Source organism: Cnephaeus nilssonii (assembly GCF_951640355.1).
Source record: "Cnephaeus nilssonii genome assembly, chromosome: 12".
Taxonomy (NCBI): Eukaryota; Metazoa; Chordata; class Mammalia; order Chiroptera; family Vespertilionidae; genus Cnephaeus; species Cnephaeus nilssonii.
In genome coordinates, this window is record NC_137083.1 from 51,397,155 (window position 1) to 51,425,040 (window position 27,886).

Consider the following 27,886-nt stretch of genomic DNA (forward strand, 5'->3'; position numbering starts at 1 on the left):
CTCCTCCCCTTCCAGGTAAAGCTGCTCTCTCGTGACAGGGCAGCCAGTCACCAGTGCACATGCACACACACACACACCCCACACACACATCCCACAACCACAGGCTGCACACACAAATAGCACGGGAGTTACACTCACTCTCACTCCCAACCCTAAGCAAACCTGGCCACTTCCTCAGTAGCTGCTGAGTCCTGGACCTGCCTCTTCACCACGTCCCATCACCTGGCAGTGCTTGCAAAGAGAAGGCATGGGGACTCCTCCACCCAAGGTGAAAGGGTCCTGGACCCACCTCCAGCAACTTCTGACCTCATGGATGTTCAGAGAGAAAGACTGGGATCAGCGTCTGGATGAGGCCCACATGCTGCAACAGAAGAGGTAAGCTGTCCAGTCACATGGCGTCCCACCTCTCACTGATCCACAGACTTTCCTGCCCACTCCAGTCTATCCCCAGAGTTCAGCGCCAGGCACTTGGATGTGCCCTTTCTCCCAACTTACCGTTATAGTCACAAAACCCAAGTTGCCCCTCTTAGTGGTGAGGGGTGGGGGATGGAGCTGAGCCACACAGGGAGACCTTGATGTGGATTCCATAGATTTAGAGGCAGAGATCTCATCTGCCTACCTGGTCTGAGAAGAAGGTGGGGACAAGAGGGACCAGAGAGAAGAAGCCAGTATGTTAGGGGGGTTGCAGGCAGGTGCAGGTTGGTGGAGAACAGGTTGCTGGGGAAGGAATGAGACCCTGTGGGTTGAAGAAAGAGGGAGGAATCAGCATTAGTAGAAATGGAAATGGATGGGTGGGAAAGAGGAGGAGAGCTTTGTTCACCTGGAGCTGACAGCCAAGGAGGGAAACCCAGGTGACACTGGTGAGTCCTCAGTTCAGTCAGCGGTCGCCAACCTTTGGATCTCACGGATCAACAGTGGTTCTTGGACCACCGGTTGGCGACGAGTTTATCTGCCTTTTATTGAGTGGGGCGTGGGCGGTGGTGTGCTAGGGACTGGAAATACAGCCGTGGATAAAGCCTGTGTCTGCTTCTCGGACACTCAGTGCAGGTGGGGCTGATACACCTGAGGGCAGGTCATTTCGTGGCTAGTTAGCCCCAAGGTCCAGATCCCAGAAGCACAGGCAGGGCAGGGACCCATCTTGCGGGCGGGCCTCTGCCTTGGAGTGTTTGGGGGACTTGTCTCCCATGGGACAGCAGGGGAGCTCAGGCAATGAGCTGAGCACACATTGGCAGATCAGGGGTCCAGCCAGGGCTGGTTTCACAGGCAGGTGACCTCTACAGTTGCACAGGGCTCTGGGTTTCAGAAAAGCCCCACACTCCATTTAATGCATTGCTATCATCTGGAAATTCATAATTATATTTTAAACTAGGGGTCCTGCACTTTCTTTTTGCACCAGGCCTTGCAAATTGTGTAGCAGGGCCTGCGTGCAATCTGAACCCTCATTCCAGGAACGGCTCTCTGCTTGCTCAGCAGCACCCACCCCAGGCCCTGCGATGGAACCTTTGGCCTCCCACCTCTGTCCCTGCTTTAAACTGGGATTAGGGCAGACCTTCCCTCTGCAGGGGGCAGTGGGCTAGAGGCTTGTGGCGACAGGCTGTGTGTAGTGCCCTCAGCACAGAGCTGAACTCTGGAAGCCTAGCCCTGGCCACCCTGAGCTGGGGCTGGGACTGAGGGTCCAGGTGAGATGGGGCAGGGGCTGTCCCTCTCTCTGCTGATCCCTCCTGAAAGTGCTTCCTTAAATTAGGGAAGACAGACCTAAACTCTGCCTTGAGGGGAAAAAAAAAAGCTGCTTCGCTAAGTAAAACACCCTTTCCGATGGCTCATGGGGCCACTGGAAGAGGAATCTGGGGCTGGGGGACATCATGGTCACAAATCAGTTTGTTTGCCTTTTGTCTCTCCCTCATGACCCTCAACCTGCCAGACCCTGTGGTCATCTTCACAGCCAGCTAATACTGACTTGTCCAGCAGGGTGGGCTTCAGCTTTGTCTCTTGTTTGGCTCATCCAGGCAGGGGAAACAAAGGCTGGCTGAGAGAGGTGCCCTGGGATGGGCCTCTCCACAGGGTGCCCCCACTAATCCAAGCTGCTCTGTCTGAGAAGCTCCAGGTTGTGTTCCCCCTTAGTTACAACAGGGGTATTTAGACCCTTCAATTTGAGGGCAACATCCAGAAGGAGTAGATTCTCCATAACCCACCCCAAACACTCCCTGCCTCCCACATGGATGTGAACCTAAACAGTCCAGAGGGGTAATCAGAATGTCAGCAGCTCATAAACACCTGCGGCTCTCACACCTGGCCCGCCTCATCCTCTTGCCCAGTTCTAATCTCGCAAACTCCCCAGGCCAGAGTGTCAACCGGGGACCAAAGTTCCATCTCCCTGACCTGCTCCAGCTCCCCAGGTTCCTGAAACATTTACATAGCTTAGATGAATTCAGCCAGGCTTGATGGCCTCCTTTCCTGGCCACCAGGGCTACCCACTCCGCAGCCCAGGCCCTCTTCCTCTGGTCACTACAAGCCTCTGCTGAGTCTCCCAATCAATGATCCCAGGCCCCCAGTATGGGAAGACCTAGTGTGATATAACAGCTCTGCTCTCAGCTTCACTGCAATTCTGTCTCTGCATCACTCATGTTCATTTTCCCCCAGGATTCAAGAATCTCCACTACTTCAGGCTGCCAAGGCCAATGACCTGTGTGTCTTAAAGAAACTTCTGCTGGACAGAAGCTGCGACTTTCGGCAAAGAGGTAGGCTCAGAGTTTAATGTGATAGAGATGGAGCCCCTCTGGCCCAGAACTCCCACAGTTTCTGCAAAGGGGTCTGTTCCCTGAGGGGAGTGTTGGATGCATCTGTCTTACTGTTCTCCAGGAGCCCTGGGAGAGACAGCACTTCACATAGCGGCCCTTTATGACAACCTGGAGGCTGCCATGGTGCTGATGGAGGCTGCCCCGGAACTGGTCTATGAGCCCACCCTGTGTGAGCCATTTGTAGGTGAGGAGCCTTTAGTTTTTCAAGGTGGAAACATGTAGGGGAGGGTCTGTTCGCATGGGCCTGAGTTGGGAAGAATACACAGGTTCTGGGCTTGGCTTCCATGACTTCCTCAAGCCATTTATTATTTTCCTTCAACTCCTTTCATGTTCCCTGAAGGACAGGACTCTATTTCTTTCACAGCAACACTAGAGTGATTGCAATTATGCCCTGTCCCCAAAAGCCAAGAGGTAGGGACAATGCAGTAAACAGCCTGAGGGACTAATTGCCCTCAGCCACAGCCCAGTTTGCAGAGCTAAGGGCATAAATCTATTCAAGGATTTGGCAGGGATCTCCAGCAAGCCAGGCTGATGGTGCACCTTTGGAAGAAATGGGGACAGACCCCATGACTGAGGGCTCTCTCTGAACCAGGTCAGACTGCACTGCACGTGGCCATCATGAACCAGAATGTGAACTTGGTACGAGCCCTGCTCGCCCACGGTGCCAGCGTCTCTGCCAGAGCTACAGGCACAGCTTTCCACCTCAGCCCCCACAACCATATCTACTTTGGTGAGAACCAGAGCCAGGGCTGGGCAAGAGCCAGGGGAGGATGGGATGAGGAGAGCTCTGTGCCTGAGGGGTGGTGGTGGACTGGGGTTAGCCCTTATAGGGCTTAAGGCCAGAGCCCATTCCCCCTGGGCCTCTGCACCATCCCTGCCTCTGGTTCTGCTGACAAGTGTCCCCAAGTCCAGAGCTGAGCTGCGTGAAGGAACAGGCAGTCACTGGGGAGGTGCCCATCCCAGCCTGCACTCATGCCATGGAGCCCTCTGTCTCCCCAGGGGAGCACCCTTTGTCCTTTGCTGCCTGCGTGGGCAGTGAGGAGATTGTGCGTCTGCTCATTGAACATGGAGCTAACATCCGGGCCCAGGACTCTCTGGGTAAGCACTGGAGTGTGGAAAGGATCTGGGGAACAGGAAGGGGATGGGAGAGTAGGGTCTGGGACAATGGTCAGGCCCACTGTGGGGTGGGCATGGGGACCGTCAGGGACTAGGGTCCAGCAGCCACATGATACTGGTGTCCTCCCCAGGAAACACAGTGTTGCACATCCTCGTCTTCCAGCCCAACAAGACCTTTGCCTGCCAGATGTACAACCTGCTGCTGTCCTATGACGGGCGTGGGGGCCACCTGCAGTCCCTGGACCTTGTGCCCAATCACCAGGGTCTCACCCCCTTCAAGCTGGCTGGAGTGGAGGGCAACACTGTGGTGAGGGACACCCTCCAACCCTACATGTCCTCATGATCCTTCTCCCCAAACTCCCCAAAAGGATGGTAGTCCCTTCCAACTCTGTCACTAAAAGCCTCAGCCTCAGGAATCCCTGAGGCTCATTCTTTAGAATATCTACTGGAAACCCAAAGTTCTGCTCCCTTTGCCTGTTCTCTTCTTTCAGATCTTTGTAAGGTTTGTGGAAAGGAAAGATAACAAAAAAATAAGAAGGTTTATGTAATCAAAGGCTTGCTACCTCCCGACTGCCGGTCAGTCCTGAGGAATGGGTGACAAGCTCTTCAGTGGTGGTATTCTCCTGGACCAGCTTCTCACACACGGACACTCCACTCACTGCTGTGTTCTCACAGATGTTCCAACATCTGATGCAGAAGCGGAAGCACATCCAGTGGACCTACGGCCCACTGACCTCCACTCTCTATGACCTCACGGAGATCGATTCCTGGGGAGAGAAGGTGCCCTTTCTGGAACTCGTGGTCTCCTCTAAGAAGCGGGAGGTATGGATGAGATGGAGGGTCAGGGACTGTCATGTGTTCGTGCACAGTCTATCCATTTGCTAAGATCCTGGGTTCCAGACACTTCCTCACCTGGTAATATATGGAGATAAGACTCCTGGAACCTTTGGGAGAAAAGTCCAATCAACACCCCTTTCCTGACTGCACTTTCCCTCTGCTTAGCTCTAATCCCTTTCCCTAATTTTTTTCATACTGACATTTCAGATAAGGAACTCTCCAAATGGAGGCTGCTTACAACCATTCATTCATTAATTTATTCATTCAGCATATTGAACACCGTCTGTGTCCCAGATGCTGTACAAGGAACTGACAATACAGCAGTACTAAACAAAACACAGTTTCTATCTGTCAACTCCCTCAATTACAGTCTCCTTCCTCAATAATTGCAGTAGAGTACAATGTATACCACTCCAGGAGTTTGTACTGTGCATAATGGCAGCAAAATTGAGGTTGGGTGGACCAGAGACAATGTCCCAGAAGTGCCTGAGGTGGGTCTTTAAGGAGGAGTTAGGAATTTCCAGGAAGATGAGAAAAAAGAGAGCTTTCTAGAGAGGGAAAAACAATGATCAGCCCGAGTTGAGTGATATGAGGGAAAGGCAAATATGTTAAAGACAGGTAAGGAGGAGAAAATACTTAAACTACCGGGAATCTCTAAGATAGTGGCCAGATATAGCTTCTGTTATTTTCCAGTTGTTAATTTCTTAGGAATCTTTCTAGAGCCATAAACTCAGATGACTAAGTGGTAATGAATAGAAGAAAAGGTGAGTGGCTAGTTTGTATGAACTTCCTCAGAGGAGATTACTGGAAACAGGTGTATCTCATCAGAGCCTACTCCCTCTGATAGATTGTGCTACCACAAGTCCTTGGTCTCTGATTTCAGCTGACTCTCAATATTCTCCTATAGGTTTTATTCTTGTCTTTGTCAGCTAGTTTTCTATTCCTTCAAAGTTCTTTTCCAGCTCCTTTTATATCCCTCACTGCCTTCCCCCTTAGTTCCATCAGAAGACCCAGACTCCTACCTTCTTTATCTTCTTGCCCTGTCCTGCCACATATATCTGGAAACTGCACTCTCTCTCTTCTCTAGGTTTAATGGAAAATATATTCTTTCTGTCAATGGTTAATCTCTCCAGCTGTGCTTTGAATTTTCCTTTTTTTAAAAATTTGCATTTTTATACTTTCTCAGATGTCGATTACCCTCTCACATTTGTATCTTTAACCTTTCACTATCTAGTTACATCAGAGGTCATTGCCACATTCTTCTACCTGGGTCCTCTATCGCTTTTCTCCAGACCATAAGACTTCTAGAACAAATCTGACTACTTCCATGCTTGAACTCCCAATTGCTTCCCATTATGTTAAAAAAAAAAAAAAGCTCAAACTCCCCACCTTAAGATTCATGATGTAGGATAATCTGTCCATTATAGAATTCATTCATTTTAACTCCTGCCCATCACTGCCAACAGGTTATCTCTTATCCCCAACCATATCTCATCTGCAAATGCCTTCTCATACCTTCCTGCCTTGGCAATTGCTACTACTTCATGGAATGATCTTATGAACTTTCCCTTCACTCAACTATGTGCTGCTCATTCTTCAATGCCTCAATGATGTTATAGTGTCTTGTGTTCACTTCTATAACACTTTACCCATAGCCCTTGCATATAGAAGAGGTTTACTAGTTGTCTGTAAAAAAAAATGATGATGCCATTGCTGGTGACTGACTTGCCCATCTGGGACCCAGTGGGAAGCCCCACACTGCTCCCTATGTTGGTCACCCCAAACTACATTCTCCTTCCATGGCAGGCTCGCCAGATCCTGGAACAGACCCCAGTGAAGCAGCTGGTGAGCTTCAAGTGGAGGAAATATGGGAGGCCCTACTTCTGCATTCTGGGTGCCCTGTATGTGCTCTACATGAGCTGCTTCACCATGTGCTGTGTCTACCGCCCCCTCAAGTTTCGTAGCGGCAATCACACAGATTCCCGAGATATCACCCTTCTGGAACAGAAGCTGCTACAGGTGACTCTTCGCAGAAGGAGATGAAAGGGAATGTAAACATGGGGCGATGGTGCTGGAGACCAAAGTGATAATACCCAGGGAAGACACCCTTCACTGGGCTCTAACAGCCGCAGGCTCCTAAGCACCCAGACAGAATTTGGACATGAGATAAGGGCACCAGAGAGGAGGCTTACTGAGTAAAAATACACTTGTCCAGGGAGCTGTGGCTTCTCTCATTGGCTTTGAAAGGATGCTTGGTGTTAGGAATACTGTGCATTGGTAAAATTCCTTTCAGTGTAGGGAGAGGACCAGTCTTTTGTAATGTGAACCTGAAGGGAAACCCTGTTGTTCTAACGGGAGGGAAATCATGCTCCATGTCCACATTTGGGCCCGTTTCTGCTCTGTGAGGGCAGCATAGCCCTCTGGCTTCCATTCTCTTCTGTGTTCTGTCAATATGAGCACATTGGCAAAAATGTGTCAGCTGTCTGACCACCTGTCAGATACGCTGCAAGAGGAATACCTGTATGGTGTAGCAGGCCGAAGCAAATAATCTCGGAAGCAAATTTACTCTGGTGGGCTTGCATCCTGTGGTGTCCTTCAGAGACCTGGGTGGTGAGGACACTGAGTAGAAGTGTGGGAGAAATGTAAGAGTCTGCTGTTCGAGGGAGCAAACCCTCCTTTGAGTATAGCAGAGTGAGTAGACTCTAATGAGTATTTCTGAAGATAGGCATTCAACTAGCATCGCTACATTGGGCTGGTTGATTTTTCATAGGACAACTTTTTTGTCCTGGTGATCTGAAAAGAGCTGAAAGGGGCTGCAGGAATGTGGGCAGAAAGTGAGACAGAGGAAGAAGAATTTAGCCATGCAAGTAGGAGGCAGGTGACTGGAGATGAATGCTCTATGCAGGATGGGACCAGCCATGAGTATAACTCAGCCTGGACTAGTGTCAGAATGAGAACATAAACTGCATAGGCCAAGGAGTAAAGTTAGACCAAAGACAGTGGTATGCACAGAGAAGGAACCGGGCCAAACCCTAAACCCGAAAGTAGATCAAGACACTCCATCTCTTCTGCTTCTATAACCAACTCTAAATGCATAGACAGATGCTCATGTATCCAGAGCTCCTGTCTCTCATAAAAAAGGAGGGCATGAGTGCTTAGGGGAGTTTGTGTCCCATGCATCTCAAAATAGGCATGAGGGTGACCCCTAGTATGGAGATCAAACTGGGGAACTAAGAACATTTAGAAGATGGCCAAGTGAATGGGTAAGTGGCTAGAAGTAGAAAACAAATATAAATATGAAGGAATTGGGGGTGGCTGGGCTTTTTCAACATCCCCAGCCCTATTTCTGCAGATGTACTAATTCCCAGCCTTCCTTTGTCTTAAGCTTACTTAGGGGTTTTCTGGATCTGGAATGTAGATAGCTTTCTGGTCCAACAGTTGGGTGATGCCAAGTGATTAATTAGCACTGAGTCTCCTCCCTGTGTGACTCTTTCTCTTTGGGGCAGGACTAATTGTGTACAAACATGTTCCTTTGACCCAGATATTCTAAATTATATTGTAAAACCCCTCCCCTTGCCTCAGGACTAGGTGAAGCATAATTTTAAGCTGACTGTGTCTACTCATCCTTCATTTTTTCTCTCCTATTCTTTTCTTTTCCTATTTTATCCTCTTTTCTCTTTTACTCTTTCCCTGGTAAGATGAGGGACACTGGAGTGCAGGGAGTCACATACAGAAGTGCCTCCCATCCCCTGTTATTTAAGTAATTATTGGCCCAAACAGAAGACTCTTGACTTTCAAATATCTTTACCTTTATGGGGAAGGGGGAGGAAGAGGGTTAAGAATGCTATTGTAAGGTGTTTGGATAGCAAAGTTCACCAATGAAAGGTTCCTATTCTTTGGCATTGTCCCTTGAGACAGGGTCCTGAGTTTATGGACTTTTTGTGTTCCTTGCATTCAATAGTTAAGTCAATTTGGATCAGATCAGGGGCTCCCACACCTATTACCATGATCTGAAAGTTTCTGCTTTCACGATTCATCAGATTAGTTGCTAATAGAAATTTTTCTTTTTTTCCTGCCTTTTTATTACTTGAAAGTCTTGGAAAAATGAAAATGTACCAATACATATGTTGACTTGATTAATGCAATTGTTGACAGATTTGTTAGCCCATGGAGCTTTTTGTTAGATAAATGAATACTTTAACATGCAATTAAATTAATCAATCTGGACACACAAGATTTCAGTCTCAGTCACTGTAGGATTTCTTCGGTGGATCTCATGGGTTCTGGAGCAGTCACTGGGCTCCATGAGAACAGCCTAGAGCACCATCTCAAGACAGTTGAAGTGAAATAAAAAAACTACAAACTACACAAAAGCAGATGTATATGAGGATGGAGTTCATCTCAATCTAGTCTTAAAGGTATCTTAATGGATGTCTTAAGCCTAAAATGCCTCATTGTTCATCCATAAAAGTTGTGCTCTTCCAGAGTTTCCCCAGAACTCTGTTAATTAAGTGGAGTTAATGTCCTGTCTCCATTCAATGTCTATTTGGTTTGGGCAGTACTACATCCACTATAGCACTGATTCTCTTAGGTTTGCAGGTGGGTAGACAGTTCAAAGTCTGGGAGTCAGGCAGCTTGGTTGTTAGTCCTAACAGATCCTACCTCTGTCTAGATCAATGTTTTTTAAACAAGATTGCACATTAGAAGCATGGGAAGCTAGTAAAGATATCAGTTCTGAGCTATGTCACACCTAATAAGTCAGAATGTCTGAGTGAGGCCCTGCATTGGTATTTATAAGAAACTCTTTCAGTGATCCTGATACTTAGCCAAGGCTGAGAACTATCAATTTCCATCTTTGAGATTGATTCAGCTCCAGCTGTCCAGTCTTAAGTCAATCACTCCAATCATTAGATTCCTGATGTGCTGGTCAGCAAGAGGGCATTAGTCACTCACCATCAGATCTCCTCTTTGTCTCTTGAAGAAGATTTTCCATCATCAAATTTCCTTTTTGTCTCTTGAAAATTTTTTCAATCTCTCCTCTGTCCTTTCCCCCACCAAAAAATTTCACTAACTAATTCATTAAACAAATAATCATCAAGAGCTTCATAGAGCCTAAATATTATTCTAGGTATTAGAAATTCAACATGGTCTGAGCAAAACTCTGGCCTTTGAGAGCTTGCAGACTGGTTTACATTAACTAGATGAATGGATGTTTCATTACAATGTGTGATTGTTACAATTTACATTATTTCTTCCTATGATAAGAAAAAGAAGAGGGCACTAAGCTTATAACAGGGACCTGGCATTCTGGGAGGCCAGAGAGGCCTTCCCTGAGGAAGATAACTGAGCTGAGACCTGGGTAAGAGAGAAAGGTTCAAAGTGAGTTTGAAGCAGAAAAGAGGCTTATGCAAAGCCAGAAAAAGCCTTGCCAACATCTAGGCACTGAGAGAAGACTGGGAGCACAGGGAGCTGGGGCAGGAGCCTCCAGATGAGGCTGTCCAGGCAGATCCTTCGCTGATCATCAGGGCCTTGCAGGCCATACTGATAGAGAAGCCACACTCTTTATCCAGAGGTAATGGAGAGCTCTGAAGGATTTTAAAGGGAGGGCCTCGACTAGACTTTATTTTAGAAAAATGTCTCTGTAGGGTAGAGAACTGATTGGAGAAGGCGAGGGATGATGTAGGGAGATCAGTTAGGAGGTAATTATAGGTTAGCAAGCAAAAGACAATGGTTGATTGTCCTTGGGTTATGAGGGGGAAACTGAGAGAAAGGATTGGCATCAGGAGACTTATTAGTAAAACCAGTGCTACTGTGCAAAGGATTGGATACAGAGAGTAAGGGAGAAGACCATGGCAGGAGTGACATAGCAGGCAGGTTTCCATTAATTTTAAATCATCCTCTGCCTGTCATGGTCAGTGGATTGATCTGTCTATACATCATTATTTCTCATAAGCTCTCAATGACCCAGAGCATTCCAGCTATTTGAAAACCCCACTGATCTCCAACTTTACACTGTTTTGCTCAGGGGTCCTAACCACTTCCTGTGGAACAATCACAGCAAATTAAAGACAGGGAAAGAGATGAAGAGAAGTAGGGAACCTGCTAGGTAAAAATAGCATCTACTGAGTGCTTGCTTGGTGCACTTTACATGTGCTCTGGAGATTCTGTGAAATTGCAGATTCTGGAAGCAAGGCTGGGGTGGGACCTGAGATTCTGCATTTCTGACTCACTGCTGGGTGATGCTTTAATTTTGTAGATCCTATTTTGGATGATAAAACACTTTCATATCATTTGATCCTCATACATATCCTAATAAATAAATATTATTATTACTAGGAGCCTGTTGCACGAAGTTTCGTGCAATAGACTTTTCCTTCACCTGGCTGCCGGCACCAGTTTTCTGCCAGCAACAGTTTTCCTCTGGCCATCCGCCAATCAGAGCGCCTCCCGCGAGTACGATCGGCCACCCCGAGAGGAACTCCGATCGGGAGGCGCTCCGATCGGACGGGTGGCCAGAGGAAAACTGCTGCTGGCGGAAAACTGGTGCCAGCAGCCACGCAATCGGCCACCCCGAGTTCCGCCACCAGCGTCTTCCGCAGCGCTGGCCTAAGCAGCTAAGCAAGTCCCCGCCCCCCGCTCCTACTGCCAGCCAATCGGCCACCCTGAGTCCCGCCCCCCGTGCCTCCAGCCGACCCAATCGTGGGCGTAGCGGAGTGATGGTAATTTGCATATTACCATTTTATTAGGTATGATTATTACCATTTTTAAGACAGTGAATCTGAAGTCAATCAAGAAAGGTTAAGTACTTTGGCAAAGACTCATCTAGTGAGGGCAGTGCTGGGTCTGGGGTTCTGGTCTGCTTCACTTTGAACATTCCCCTTTAATATGAAGCCAGGCAATTTCTCCCTCCAGACCAATGTGCTAGATTTCAGTTTTCCTTCTTAGGGAATCCATTGCATGAGAAAAGTATGTCTCTAGGCTTTGCCCTGAGCCTGGGCCTGCACACTCATCTTTATCTGGTCACATCTAATCTTTTCCTGGAAAGATGAGGGACACTGGAGTGCAAGGGCAGGGAGTCACATACAGAAGTGCCTCCCACTCCCAGCTACCAAAGCTACTGTCTATTTTTTAGATTTGATCATAGGAACCATTTTTGATAGGATATAGGGTAGGTCTTACTTCTGTGGTAAGGACTCCTCTGAGAAAATGCAGAAACCAAGACATGAAATAAATCCCTGGAAAGCAGTCTTAGATGGGAACTAAGAGATTTCCTCTTTCTTTGCCTAGTGGTTCTCAACTTGAAATATAGAAGAAACACCTACATTTAAAAAAATGCTAGATCTCTGATCCAAACTAATTGAGTTAGAGTCCCCAGTGTTTGCCTGGCTATGGATGTCATGACAAAAACTTCTCAGTTGTTTCTGATGGGCAGTCTAGTAAGAAACCCCTTTACATTTGAGAGGATCAGAGTAACTCTTCGTTATGAGCCAGTAAGACTCTTTCTTGGAGCTTCATTCCTTTGTAAGACTGGGATCTTGGGAAGGAAAAGTGGGTCTAGGACTGTGGTTTGATAACTTTTTCTTTTCTTTTTTTTTAAAATATATTTTATTGATTTTTTACAGAGAGGAAGAGAGAGGGATAGAAAGTTAGAAACATCAATGAGAGAGAAACATCGATCAGCTGCCTCTTGCACACCCCCTACTGGGGATGTGCCCGCAACCAAGGTACATGCCCTTGCCCGCAATCGAACCTGGGACCCTTGAGTCCACAGGCCGATGCTCTATCCACTGAGCCAAACCGGCTTCGGCTGATAACTTTTTCTGGTGCCCTCCCAATTCCTCCCAGGTCGCTCATGCTTGCTCCCCACCCTTCCCCCTGGTGGTACATGGTTGTGCTATGCACATCCCTTCTGGGCATTTCCTTCAAGGCAATGAGCTCAGCCAGCTGGCAAGTGAGAGCAATCTCACTGGGCCAATTTCTCACTGAAGTCAGCCTCTGCAGGGGAGTGAGCTGCTGACAACACCTGAAATTTCAAGCCATGTGATGATGTAAAGACTTCTGGTCATTTCTGGAAGGCACTTGTTTTTAAAGAGGTGGGGTGGAATATTTTCTGTGTAATATTAGTCATGCCTACTTAAGTGACCTTGAGCTAGGAATCTGAAAATCCAAGAAAAGCCCAATTAGTTATCACCCTTTCCTCCATTCCCACATCCTCAGTCCCCCTTGACCATTCTCCTGCAACTCTTAGATCATACTCGGCTGCTATCTACCTGCTCACCCTCTCCTTTCCCTCCTTCCTTCTTTCTTTCTTATTATGGGAACACCTATATGCTGTGTGTTGTGAATGAAAAGTCAGAGTTAGATGTCCCTGCTCTCGGGGAACTCTAAGATTACTGGTGAGACCTAGAGTGCTCCGATGATTTCAGTGTGAGGGCTATGAACAGAGTGGCACCATGGACCTATAGAAGAGTCACCTACCCCAGGAGGAGAGCTGTGACTTAAATCTTGAGTATTAAGTAAGGGTGAGCCAGGGAAACATGATGGAGGAAGGAGACCGTGGCACCCTACTGCCTGGTTTAAGGGAAAGGACCTTTGGCAACAAAGTGGTGAAGGAAACTACTTTTAGGGTCATCAGATCCCAGGTGGAGCAGACACAAACACTTGGGGTCTCTGTACACTTCTGTTACTCACCAGTGAACTTGTGCAGGGATTACATACCTATAATGGAATCTGCCGAACAAGCTAATGGTACTGGTGAGGGGAAATCCCAGAAGGAGGTGGTGGTGATAGAAATTGTCCCCAACATTTCCCATTAGTTGGGGTTTCACCTTTTCATCTCTGGGGAAGAGCTGGTGCCACTCTCCCACTGTCCCCTAGGGGCGCACTCATCCCCACAACTCACCTGACCAATTTGTGCACAGTTACTTCCTTTTCTTCTTAATTGAGCCAAGGGAATGTTGGTGGCAGTTTTGTAGACATACTCAACCAAGATACAAAGTTGTAAAAAGAATTTTTAAAAATATGAATTTTTAATTGATTTTTAGAGAAAGAGAGAAAGGGAAAGGGAGAGAGAGAGAGAGAAACATCAACTGGCTGCTTCCTGCACAGTTCCCACTGGGGATTGAGCATGCAACCCTGGTATGTGCCCTGACTGGGAATTGAATGGTGACCTTTTGAGTGCATGAGACGACACTCAACCAACTCAGCCATACCAGCAAGAGTCAAGATACAAAGTTTTTTTTTTTTTTTAAATATATTTTATTGATTTTTTACAGAGAGGAAGAGAGAGGGATAGAGAGTTAGAAACATCGATCAGCTGCCTCTTGCACACCCCCTACTGGGGATGTGCCCGCAACCAAGGTACATGCCCTTGACCGGAATCGAACCTGGGACCCTTGAGTCTGCAGGCCGACGCTCTATCCACTGAGCCAAACCGGTTTCGGCAAGATACAAAGTTTTAAAACGAATTCAAAAATTTTCTATGGACATATATATGACATTGATGCAGTTATTTTTATATTTAGTGCTATTTTGTTTCTATAGTTAATGTACTTATTTATCCTACTACTTACTGTGATCTCAAAAGGAGTTGGCATGTTTTACAATTGGAGACAGATATCATGGGAACATTAAGATAAAGAACAAGGCCCATTAATTGAATTTCAGGACAGAGGAGAGGGTATTCAATGTAGCATCTAGGGATGAGGATGAAAAGAGAACTCTGAGCTTCCTTGAAAACAAAGGAAAAGGAAATTTCCCATTATATGATAAAATAAAATTAACTAGTTTCTCAAGACAGATAAATGTCAGAGAAGTTTATAGAACACCAGTTCTTTAAACAACAAAAATGTAACTAAAGTCTAGTCACGGGTTGTTAGATCACACTGTTCATCAGGCACAGATACCAACTCTTTTCCAGTCTTTCTTAGCCCCACATGATGTAGTTGAAACATTTCTACCATCTGCTGGTCAGTCTGGCCCTACTCTTAAAGGCTAGCTCCTTGGCTTCTTCTGAGCTGATCTATACATTCTGAGCCATGGGGCACTTGGTGGGTACTTTTTTTATACCATAGATCACCTCCTTCCATATGACATCTCTTCCTGTTTCAAAAGCTATGCCTCTCACTGGACCAGTCAGTGCACCACCGAAGTAGCCTGCAGAGGGATGCTAAGAGGTTCCAGTTTATTAGCAGAGTAAAGTTACTTAGCTTTCCTTATGTCTCATGAGCAATCATATCCTCCCCAGTTGAAATCATCAACTTTCACACTGACTCCAGGGTCCCTCATTAAGATATATTTCACTATATTATAGTGAAATATATCTTTATGGTTTATGAAGTACAACCAAATACACCATCTAATTCCAACTTCACAGTAACCCTGGGGAGGGAAGCATCAGAGTTTCCATTTTTCAGATGAGAAACCTCAAGCTCAGGAAGGTCTAGTGACTGATTTGAGGTTGTGCCAGAGTTAGTGGGTTCTGGCTCCACATGGGAAACTGAATTCTGTGATATGGTTATAGTCTCTTCTACCTGCCAGGAACCACAATGGGATTGGAAAAGCTGGAATTTCTGCATACCTGAAACCATTCCAAGCCACTAATACCTCTTCCTGTTACAATAACTTTATAAACCTGATGTTCTGAAATGTGATCGCAGCCTCTCGGTACATATATCATAAATTACCGCTCATAACATATGTATAAAAGATGACTTGCAAGGGTATTACTCAATTTATCAGCATAAGCAACATATGGATACACAGACTAATGTCCTGGTCACAGTGTTAGCCACAATGACAAGACCATCCAGGGTGTGGTGGTGTGGAAAGGTGATCTTTTCTTCATTTTGGATAGACTTTATTTAGTTACTTTAGACCAGGGGTGTGGAACCTTTTTTCTGCCAAGGACCATTTGAATATTTATAACATCAATTGTGGGCCATACAAAATTATCAACTTAAAAAATAGCCTGATATAAAAAAATTAGTCTGATATATTTGGTCAAACATTTAATTAACTCACCCATAATGCTTTGGCAGGGCCAGACCAAATGATTTTGTGGGCCTTATACAACCTGTGGGCCTGATGTTCCCCACCCTTGCTTTAGACCACTTTCCCAAAAGGATTTGAGTCTCCATCCATCAGAAAGCATTTCTCATCCTGAATTTCCCCTCATAGGAGGCCTATGTAACTGAACAGGATAAAATTCGGCTGGTGGGGGAGCTGGTGACCGTCGTCGGGGCTCTGATCATGCTGATCCTAGAGGTGAGGTACACATGGGGTCCAGGCCAAGGCCATCTACCTGAGGCTCCAGACTGAACTGCAGACTCCATGGTCTTTTTGTCTTACTGGCCTCTTCCCAGATCCCAGACATCTTCAGGGTTGGTGCTTCTCACTATTTTGGACAGACTGTCCTTGGTGGGCCATTCCATGTCATCATGTGAGTGTCCCTTCCTTCCAGCCCCATGCCTTCCCTCACCAGAATTGCTCTAGGTCTCTCTGGGACCTAGACCTCAGCTGACTTTTCCCATATGTGTGTTTCAGATATAAAGACTAAGTCTAAGTGTGTAGGTACCACCCAAGTTATGACTGTGTTGGAGAGGACCTAGAATATCCAGCCTTCCCCTTACTTCCTGTTCTCTGCTCTCCCCCCAGCATCACCTCTGCCTCCCTAGTGCTGGTGGCCATGGTGATGAGGCTCTCCAACACCAGAGGGGAGGTGGTGCCCATGTCCCTTGGTCTCGTACTGGGCTGGTGCAGCGTTATATACTTTGCCCGAGGATTCCAGATGCTGGGTCCCTTCAGCATCATGATTCAGAAGGTCAGTGCTTTCCCCTAAGTTTCCTCTGGCTTCATCCATGGGACCTTCCCAGACAGAGGGAGAGGGTGGGAGCCAAAAGAAAAATGCTGCTCAGAGTGGATCTGGTGGAACTCCAGGGACCTCCTGATCAATTAGCGATAACTGCTGAGAGGCAAATGGGAAAAGGATCACTCTACCCTCTCTCCCCTTCTCTGTTTCCTGTAGATGATTTTTGGAGACTTACTGCGTTTCTGCTGGCTTATGGCTGTGGTTATTCTGGGATTTGCCTCAGGTAAGAGTACTACTCCCACCCCCACGAGATCCTTGGATCCAATTCTTCAGAATATTCTCTCTCACTCTTGCTCTCAGTTCTTGTTTGCACCCCCATCCCATTTACTCCCCCATCCCAGTGGAAAGTGAGTCAAAACACACACTGACACCCATAGAACCAGGTTCATTCAGGTTGTACTAGAAGGTAAACCCATGTGCTCTGAGTTTCTGAGCCAATAACATTCATGTTGACTCCCCACCCTGCAAGATCCTTAAAGGACATGTAGAAAAAGGGCTTTGTATGAGAGGGACGTTAAACACGAAAGACTGGCCACATGTGGATTTCAGAAAATGATGTAGGCAGACACAGTGCAGTCTGTAAGCTTTCTATATGTATACTATAGAAGAAGAAACATAAAGCATTCAATAACACATAATGTGCTTTTAAAAAATTTTTTATTGCGTTTTTTACAGAGTGGAAGAGAGAGGGATAGAGAGTTAGAAACATCAATGAGAGAGAAACATTGAGCAGCTGCCTCTTGCCCACTCCCTACTGGGGATGTGCCTGCAACCAAGGTACAGGCTCTTGACGGGAATCGAACCTGGGACCCTTCAGTTCGCAGGCCGATGCTCTATCCACTGAGCCAAACCGGTTAGGGCCATAATATGCTTTTTTTAAAAAATGTGTGATCAAAGTTGAAAAAAAGAGAAAGAATTCTCAAAAGGAGGTACAAAAAAATGTTTGGAGAGTTCGAAGAATGAGAGAGGAAAACAGAGAGTTGTGAAGAAAGATTGTGCAGAGAGAGGCAAGCAGGGGCTCACTGAAGGCCCTAGGTGCAATGGGAGAATGCCAGGGAGGAGAGAAAGGGTCACAGCATGAAACTGGCAGACAGGGGGAGGGACAGGGAAAGCAAATGAGTAGAAGAAAGTTTTTAGGCAGAAAGATGAAGGAAGAGCCAAAGGCAGCAACTCTAATCCAGTCTTCAATGTCCTCAACTGAACATCCATAAGACAATGGGATGTACTAGATGATATTTGAGGAACCCCTCAACTCCCAAAGACCAGGGCTCAGTACAAAGGGCACTATTCCTGTCTTAGGAATTCCCTATTGAATAAGGATCCCATAAAACAGTAGACCAAAAAACTGCACCAGCAGCTGAACTATAAAAGGGTAAAACTAAAATATGTGTATATATATATATATATATATATATATATATATATATATATAGCCTGGTGCATGAAATTTATGCATGGGGGGGGCGTCCCCTCAGCCCAGCCTGCACCCTCTCCAATCCGGGACCCCTCGGGGGATGTCCAACTGCCAGTTTAGATCCAATCCCAGGGATCGGGCCCAAACCGGCAGTTGGACATCCCTCTCACAATCCAGGACCACTGGCTTCTAACTGCTCACCTGCCTGCCTGTCTGATCATCCCTAAATGCCCCCCCTGCCAGCCTGATCACCCCTAACCACCTCTGCCTGCCAGCCTGGTCGCCCCTAATTCCCCCCCTCACCATCCTGGTTGCCCCTAACTGCCCCCTTGTGCCAGTCTGGTCACCCCTAACTGATCCCCCTGCCAGCCTGGTCGCCCCCAACTGCTCCCCCCAAGGTGGCCTGGTTGGCCCTCACTGACCCCCCTGCCGGCCTGGTTACCCCACACAGCCTGCTGTTCAGTCATTTGGTCGTCCCTCACCAACCCCCCTGCTGACCTGGTCACCCCATGCAGCCTGCTGTTCAGTCATTTGGTCATTCCTCACTAAACCCCCTGCTGGCCTGGTCGCCCCACACAGCCTTCTGTTCGGTCATTACTGTGAGGGCATCCTGACCAATTTGCATACTACTCTTTTATTAGTATAGATATGCTAAATATTAACATTATCCAGAGTGATGAACTTGGCATAGGATGTCTCAGGATTAGCCAGGTCCACAGGTAAAATGTAACTTACATGTATACATTCACACATCTATATTTATGGGTGTGTAAGTTGGTATACGTGCATGTAAGTGTATGGAGATATATGTTGGAAGTCGAATGAATGCTTATTGAGATCATTCTCTTTTCTTCCATCTCCATGCCTTTTTCTTGGGCGGAGCAGCGTTCTTTATCATTTTCCAGACAGAGGACCCAAGCAAGCTAGGGGAATTCTATAACTTCCCCACATCACTGTTCACGACCTTTGAGCTTTTCCTCACCCTCATTGATGGCCCTGCCAACTATGACGTGGACTTGCCTTTCATGTACAACATCACCTATGCGGCCTTTGCCATTATCGCCACACTGCTTATGCTCAACCTGTTCATAGCCATGATGGGTGACACTCACTGGCGAGTGGCTCAAGAACGGGATGAGCTCTGGAGGGCTCAGGTAAGTTTTTCTAGTATTAGTCTTACTAAGGAGCAGGGGATAGAGGGAAAAATCAGAGTGTTATATTATGGTGGATGACTCTTAGGAGAGTCACAGAAAACCCAGAGTTACATTTGGATAGATCGAGGGGACAAAGGAGGGTAAAATGGTAGCAATGGGTAGGATCAACACCCAAGATCTGAGGATATTGATCACAAGGGAAAAGTAGATCCAGCCATCATCTTTGAGTTCAGGGAGAACTAGAAAGAGTCTTGTTCTTATATATCCTAGTTTTTAATTTGGACCTTATCTTCTATAACTCCCTGCTTCTCTATTATCTGTTTTTAAAATATATTTTTATTGATTTCAGAGAGGAAGGGAGAAGGGAGAGAGAAATAGAAACATTGATGACAGAGAGACATGATCAGCTGCCTTAGCAAGTCTTCACTGGGGATTGTGCCCAGACTGGGAATCAAACCGTGAACTCGTGGTTCATAGGTCAATGTTTAACCACTGAGCCACACTGGCAGGGCTGTTCTGTTTTTTATATCATGATAGGCTAATAAAATTTTAGAGTTGGAAATGCCTTTAGTGGTTCTCTAGTTGAGTTTCTATCCATTGTATAATCATTTATTGGTCAGAGAGTCATTCAATATCTTTTTAAATGCTGATTGGGATCTTATTATCATGTGGATTTGGGCAGTGATTGGGAAGAGGCAAGCTTATTTCACATTTTAAGTGTTTTTTTGTTATTAGAAAAGCCCATGTTACATTGAGCTGAAACATATTTTTCTATAATTCCATTCTTTGGCCCAAGTCTTCTTGTATAATGCAGAACACACCCTTCCCTATTAGGACTATTCAAATATTTGAATACAGCTATTAGTTAATCCCTCATACTTTTCATTCATTTCACAATAATTATTTAGATAATAACTATGAGTTGGGAAGTGTCCAGGAGCTGGGGGATACAAGCACGAACACACCAATGCAAGTTGTATCCTCATGGACCTTACATGAGGTTGGGAAGACAGACATCAAACAAATGACTTCGCAGGAAGCTGTTCAATTGTAGTAAAAGTGTTACAGAGAAGTAGAAGATGCTACGAGCAGGTTGCAACAGGGGAGTCTGACAGGAAAGTTAGGAAAGGCTTCTGATGGAGTGACATTCAAGAGGAGCCCTAAACATGGGTAAGAATTAGCCAGTTAAGAAGAACAAGGAAAAAGGATGGAGATTAGGATTTGTATCTATCAGGACTCTTGGCTACAGGACAGAAAATCAAACTTAAATAGACTTAAGAAAAGCAGTGGGAGGAGTTTGTGTTGGTCTTCATAAATGGAAAGTTTAAAGAATTAAACTAACTTTAGGCATGTCTGAGTAGCGTCCAGATCATTTCAGGCACTATACCAGCTTTTCTGTTCTGTTCATTTTTGTCCAGCTTTTCTAAGGGAAGCTCTAAACTCCCAAAGGAATGAGAAGGTGTACTTCATAGCACAACGCCAAGGGACCCATTCATGTTGTATCCTGATGCTGTGAAATGTGCCTTTAAAAGAGCATCTTCCCTCCAGCAATCCCAGTCTCAGTTCTATCTCATTGCATCAAGTCTGAGTTATAGGACTGGATAGTGGCAGTGGTGGTAGTGGAAGAGGAGTCTGGGGAGAATAGACTAATTAACCAGAACTGTGTGCAGACAAGTCTACTCCAATTGATGGAGTGGGGGTAGAGAAGGAGAGATTATCAAAATGAAAGATGAGTTCTGTTACCAGAGAAGGTGTGTGTGTGTGTGGGGGGGGGGGCAGTTAAAAGATAGCACAAGGAAAACAAAAGTGTCCTTTTCAAGATAAAGAGGAAGAAAAACTATCCATGGAAAGGGAATGGAATGATTGAAAGTCCTGAGGTTGAAAGGAACTTGGTACAACTAGGAAACTGAGAGAAGGTCAAGAGAAGTGTAGAGTACTAGAAAGACACAGTGCAAGAATGGAAAGTGGAGAACTGGGCTTTTTAAAGGATTGGCAGTCATTTCAATTAATGAAGTTTCCTGGACCCAACCCATCCTAACTGCATGCTCCTATTCATGCCCCAATAGATCATGGACCTTTCAAAACTGGGATGGTCCTGATATGATCAGAGGAATGCAGTATGAAGAGTGGGCATGCCCTTCCTTGCTTTGAACACTATACCATGAATAGCATCTAAAATTGAGCTTATGATCAACTAGAACCCCACATCTCTGTTACCCAACTTACTCAGCTAAGCTCCTTCACTGTTTTCCTGTACTTACACAGACACTTGAATCTTAAATATACTAGTAAATGGAGAACCTTATATTTGGTTTCCTTAAATTTTATGTTATTTGTTCCTGCCCAGCATTCCTGTCTGGTGAAATCATTTTTTATATAGCTTCTGTCACCTTGCAAATTACATATCCCTCCCTATTTTGTGTCATGGGCATATTTGATAAGTTTTTCTTCTGTTTCATTTAAGTAATTAATGAGGGCGGGGCAAAATACAGAACATGTGACATGCCACTAGAATTTTCCCTGCCAAGTGTGCCGTCATTAACCTATTCTTTTCCTTGTTAGGATATTTAATTTGCTACAAGTTCCCTGAGCACTAGCAGCCTTACTTCATCCTCAAGATCATAGAGATTCTATTTAATAATTTTATTTAAATCAAGATCATTGGTCTATGGCTTTCCTATGAAAGAACAAATGAGATTGCTTTGGAGTGACTCACTTTTCATGAATCTAAATAGTAATGTAGGGGTCACTGTTTTATTCAAAACACTCATAAAATATTCTCTATCCTTTTCTGATGAATTAAGAGTAAAGCAGATAGCATGGTGCCTGGCACAGGTGAGAGAATGGATCAATGACTGTCATCTCCACTGATATCTACTGTCTCTATTCCACAGTTGCCCTTGGCTTCTCTGTCTGTGTTCTCTGAACCACACGGCTCCTTCTGAGTTCTTCCTCTACCTCTCTCCCCTGTCCAGATTGTGGCCACCACCGTGATGCTGGAGAGAAAAATGCCTCGCTTTCTGTGGCCTCGCTCTGGGATCTGTGGGCACAAGTACGGGCTGGGGGACCGCTGGTTCCTGCGGTGAGTGACAATGTACATGCGTGAACTGAAAATGTGTGTGATGCCATGGGAATAAGGGTGACCAGTTCCACATTTATCACCCTCTTCTCCATTCTTGAGATCCCCAATTGGACCTTAGGGAGAAGTCATCACTCTATATAGTGACCCTGCATTAGTCAGTTTGAGGGAGGAGGCTGGAGCCCAGGAGGGTAGAAGGAATGATGATAGCTGATGCCAGGCTATATGTCCATCAGGGCAGTAACATGTGAAAAACTACATATATGTATCTATGCTTGGATGTGGACATGGGCTACTCAACTTGTTATAATCTTATTCCCAGATGACCCCCATTCTATTCTTACCTTGAAGCTAACCTCCTTCATACTCTATTCTTAGCTCCTAACCTGGCTCTTCTCTCCTCTTATTTGTGTCCTGAATTTCACCTCATTTTTATGATATAATTATTTATTAATTGGCCTTTTTTTCTCTTTCATATTCACCCATATTCCCCCACCATCATACCCACACTCAAATCCTGAGTTCAAGACCTCCTTGGTCTCTATCCCAGTTAGTCCTTCATTCTATTGTACTTTCCTTCACTTGACCCTGGGTGCTCTTCTTATGTCACCTCTGCTCCTTACCTTCCCCTTTCCTCTTGGTCCACTTTCCGACATGTGCCCCATTCACCTCTGTTCCTCCCCACAGCCCATCTCTCCCCACCTCAACTGAGTGCTTTTCCTTTTCCCCTCCTCAGAATCGAGAGCCTCCATGATCAAAATCCTTTGCGAGTGCTTCGCTATGTGGAAGCTTTCAAGTCTTCAGACAGGGAGGATGAACATCTTTCTGAAAAACAACCCTCTATGGTTGAAAATGGGACTCGAGCCAGAGGCTCTCTGACCCTCCCAACACCCTCCCTATCCAGGACCACATCCCGCAGCAGCAGTCACCGGGGTTGGGAGATCCTTCGTCGCAACACTCTGGGACATTTGAATCTTGGACTGGAGCTTGGTGAGGGGGATGGAGAGGAAAATATTTACCTATGATTAGAACTCCTGTTGCTCTGGACATAACTCCAGGTGGCCTGGGGTGGGAAGCAGGGAGAGAGGCACTTTCCTATACAAGTATCTAACTTCCATGTTGTTAATAATGGGAGGGGATGGACAGAATAATATTTGAAGGTCGTGTCTCAAACTTCATCTAAGCATTTCTGGAGATGGGCAATAGGCATGTGTTGTCTGATACATCTGCTGAAAGCTCTACATCTTGGGAAAAGAAGGTATCTTTTTTTTTTTTTTTTAGCAAAGTTGGGCTTGGCCATCGAAGACATGAGATAGGGATGCTAGACTAATAATATCTGGATCATCCCTCTGCTTCTTGAAGGTACTGGAAAGTAGTAAGGTGTGTAGCCTGCCTGGATTCACATGGCCCTGAGGTTGTGGCACTTCCCTTTTTCTTATAGCCCTGAAGGGCTCTCTCCCCACTTAGCAACCAACCCCCAACTAGAAGACTGCAAGAAAAGAGGTTTTTTATCCTTGCTTTATTTTTTTTAATTTATTGTGGTAATATACATATAAAATGATCACTTTAATCATTTTTAGGTATACAATTGCATGGCATTAATTATATTCACATTGTTGTGCAACTATCACCAGTATTTATCTACAGAACTTTTTCATCATCTCAAGGTGAAACTCTGATACCCATTAAACATTAACTCCCCACTATCTTCTCTCTAGAGCCCCTGATAATCAATGCTCTACTTTCTTTTATAAATTTGATTACTCTAAGCACCTCATAAAAGTGAAATCATACAATATTAGTTCTATTGTATCTGGTGTATTTCACTTAACATAATGCTTTCAAGGTTCATCCATGTTGTATCATGTATGAGAATTTCATTCTTTTTAAAGACTAAATAATTTAATTGTATGCATATACTAATTATGTTTTTCCATTCATCCATGGTTGGACATTTAGGTTGTTTCCACCTTTTGGCTATTATGAGTGATACTGTTACAAATATTAGTGTACAATTATCTAAGTCCCTGGTTTCAATTCCTTTGGGTACATACCTAATCGCTGGAATTGCTGGATCTTACTGTTATCTTTCATAATGTTTTGAGAAACTGCCATATTCTTTTCCTCAGTGGCTATGCAATTTTACATTTCCTCAAGCAATATACAGTGTTCTAATTTCTCCACATCCTCATCAATACTTGTTACTTTCTGTGTTGTTGTTGTTGTTGTTGTTATTGCTGTTGAGAGTAGGCATCCTAATAGATGTGAAGTGGTAGCTTATTGTAATTTTGGTTTGCATTTCCTTAATGCCTAATGACATTGAACACCTTTTTGTGTGCTTAATGACTATTTGTAAATCTTTTTTTTTTTTTTTTAGAAATGTGTATTGAAGTCCTTTGCCCATGTTTGAATTGTGTTTTGTTTTTGTTTTTTTGTCTTTGTTTCTGAGTTCCTTGATTTTTGAGGCTCAGTGTAAAGTGTTTGAATCTTGTTTGCATAATGGTGTGTTTTTAAGTATGTGTGGCAAATGATGCCTTTCAATGCTTGAATGGCTCAAACATTTCTTTTATGGGACTGTCCCTAGTCTGTCCCTCTGGTGGCTCATTAGCAGTTGACCATCCTTGTGACTAGAGGTAGCTACCAGCTATGTCTCCTGCCACCCCCAACTCCCTTTGCCCCTTTGCTGAGTTGTTGGGTGTATAACAATAATAGAAGAGGGACCATCCCTCTTCAGGAAGGACATTGGTAACTGGGTGTCCAGGGTGCTCATTATGAGAACTCAGGTACAGCCTCCTTCTTGTGTCCAGCCTTTTACTTCTCACCCTAGCCCTATCATCTCCCTCACCAAAAAACCATAATAACTTTTAAGAGGACTATAGTCTATAACAGAAAAGAGATATGTGGGATTTGTAAAACCATAGACAGGTTCACCCAGATACTCATGCAAAGCACAGAAGAATACGGGACAGTGAGGGGTCACATGAGCATGCATGCACACACTCACACACATGGAGGGTACATAGGTGGCATGGGTTCTTAAAGTGTTCAGTCAGTCACCATGATCCCTTGTATTTTCTTTTACCTTGGAAGTATGTCCTCTCCTATTGACAGCTATATTCCCACCTGTGTTCCAGATCCAGTTTTCTTTCTGTCTCTTCTGTCATCCCTGCCTATCACTTTCTTCTCTAATGTTCTCACATGTATATCTTCAACCTCTTCCTCTCCACTAGTTCTAGTCAGCAAATAACCATGCTCTATTCTTTTCCATCTTCAAACAAGTTGCAAACACCCTCCACCTCACCACCACCTTTTAGCTATTACTGCCCCATCTTTTTTTTCTCTTTCTCTTCAGGGCCAACTTTCTTAAGAGAAGACTTCATTTTCCACTGACCTTACACAGATTTCTCAGTCCATTGTGATGTGACCTTACCTCTCCATGCTATTGATATCACTCTCATCAAGGTTATCTATCTACCTATAGTTAAGTCCACTGAAATATTGCTTGAACTTTCTCTAGCATCTGTCAGATTATAGTCAACCTCTCAGCATATCCACAGCCACATACTATACCAATCTGTCTGCATCTCTTCACCAATCCCTTCAATATTTTTGGTCCATAAGCTCTGTTTTTCCCACCACCTGGGCAGTCCCATCTACTTCATAGATTGCATTAACATGCACACATTTGTGATTCCCAACCCCTTATCTTCAATTTAGATATGTCTCCCAAGCTCCAGGCATGAACAGCTTGGATTCCTATCTATTGCACATCTGTACCTAGATATTTTACAGACACCTCAAATTCAACATGTCCCAAACTGAACAACTTTTCTTCCTCACCAAACCTGCTCCTCCACCAATGTTTCCAACCAAATCAAAGTTGCCCAAGTCAGAATCCTTGGCACCATCTACATCTGTCTCAACTCTCATCTCCAGTACTTCTCAAGTCTTATGGATTCTTTGCTTAAAACATCTCCTTTGAAAAGTAACTAGTAGTGATTAATAATACATCACATGGTACAAAATTGAAAGAGCACACAAGATATACAGGGGTGGGGAAAAGCTTTTCTACCTTTGTCCCAGCTCTTCTGGTGTTCTTTCCAGGGGCATTCACTTATAAAAGTTTGTTATTTATCCTTCCAAAATTACTCTCTGCATATCCGAGCATATGTATGTATATTTCTCTTAAAAATACATATAATAGCCCAGCCAGTGTAGCTCAGTGGTTGAGCATCAACCTATAAACCAAGAGTCACAGTTCGGTTCCCAGTCAGGGCACATGCCCAGGATTTTGGGTCTGATCCCTAGTAGGGGGTGTGCAGGAGACAGCCGATATTATCCTATCTAATAAAGAGGGAATATGCTAATTGACCCTCATGCTGTTGCAAAGATGGTGCCTCCCACAGCCAATAAGGAGGGAATATGCTAATTGACTGCCCCACCCTCAAAGGTGGCGACACCCACAGCCAATAAGGAGGGAATATGCTAATTGACTGCCATGCCCTCAAAAATGGCAGTGCCCACAGCCACAAGATGGCGGTGCCCAGTCCCCTCAGCCCTGCCAGGGTGGCAGACAGTGAATTTTCATGCACTGGGCCTCTAGTATGTACATAAATACATATAATAGTACAGTATATTAGGAAAACAGTTCTTGCTTTTCTCATTTAATATATTTTGAAGATTGTTCCATGACACGATGACTTAAAATCAACCCCTTTCATTTGTCTCTGCCTCTCTGAATCCCACTGGCATTCTAAAATGGGCCACTGTTATCTTTTGGCTGCATCACAGGATTAGGTTCCTAACTGCTTTCTCTGCTTATAGTTTCAGTCTTCTCTGATCCATAGTGCACAGGATCCACTACAGCCAAAATGACCTTCATAAAATGCAACTTCTGCCTCAAAAGCCCTTCCATGAGAATCTCTTCAGCCTCCTCACATATCTCTCCTCTTGCACTCTGTCACCAAGCTAAATTATTATATTATTATTAGTTACTCGATGGTACTATATTCTCCTTCTCCTTGACCTTCACAATTTGTGGACCTTTCTACCTTTCTGCACCTATTCCCCCTTTTGTCTTTGTAACTCGTGTTCATCCTACTGGTCTCAATGATCATACATTGATTGTGTGTTTGTGTGTGGGGGTGGTGTTCCTAACCCATAGGCTGGGCTAGAGTCCACCTGCTCTATGTTCTCAGGCCATCTATTTTTTCATTTTATTACACATCCTGAACTTTATTGTACTTACTTGTTTAAATGTCCATCTTCTTTAGTGGATTCTAAGGCAAAGATGACGTCCATCTCATTCATCATTGTGTTGTCAGTGTGTGGCATAATTCCTGGTACAACGAAGTGGAAAATAAATATCTATTAACTGAATCTATGAATGATTGACCTATTTTTATTCTAAGTTTTCCCAGTGAGGTAACAAATGCCTGCCTTTGAGTGGGGTTGCAATCATTAAAAATGAGCAGATGATATGGGTAGAAACACTTTGGAAAGGCAAAGCACCATCACAAATGTGATTATTGAGAAATATTCCATATATACGTGTGTGTGTGTGTGTGTGTGTGTGTGAGAGAGAGAGAGAGAGAGAGAGAGAGAGAGAGAGAGAGAGAA

The 27,886-nt window shown here is 44.9% G+C and overlaps 1 protein-coding gene across 4 annotated transcripts; it reads left to right on the forward strand.

Moving 5' to 3' along the window:
* TRPV5 (transient receptor potential cation channel subfamily V member 5) lies at positions 1 to 27,617 on the forward strand. 4 transcript variants are annotated; one of them, XM_079785862.1, is made up of 15 exons: positions 1 to 375; positions 2,641 to 2,738; positions 2,860 to 2,982; positions 3,391 to 3,528; positions 3,798 to 3,896; positions 4,046 to 4,221; positions 4,590 to 4,736; positions 6,558 to 6,770; positions 15,930 to 16,016; positions 16,115 to 16,191; positions 16,407 to 16,572; positions 16,777 to 16,843; positions 18,920 to 19,188; positions 22,164 to 22,270; positions 23,004 to 27,617. In XM_079785862.1, exons 1-15 carry the CDS (start codon positions 248 to 250, stop codon positions 23,290 to 23,292), a joined length of 2,184 nt encoding a protein of 727 aa, XP_079641988.1. In that variant the 5' UTR covers positions 1 to 247; the 3' UTR covers positions 23,293 to 27,617. The 4 variants fall into 4 exon arrangements, with proteins under 4 accessions (XP_079641988.1, XP_079641990.1, XP_079641991.1 ...); XM_079785864.1 differs by having other exon boundaries at positions 6,558 to 6,596; XM_079785865.1 differs by lacking the exon at positions 6,558 to 6,770.
* Positions 27,618 to 27,886: the final 269 nt, after the last annotated feature.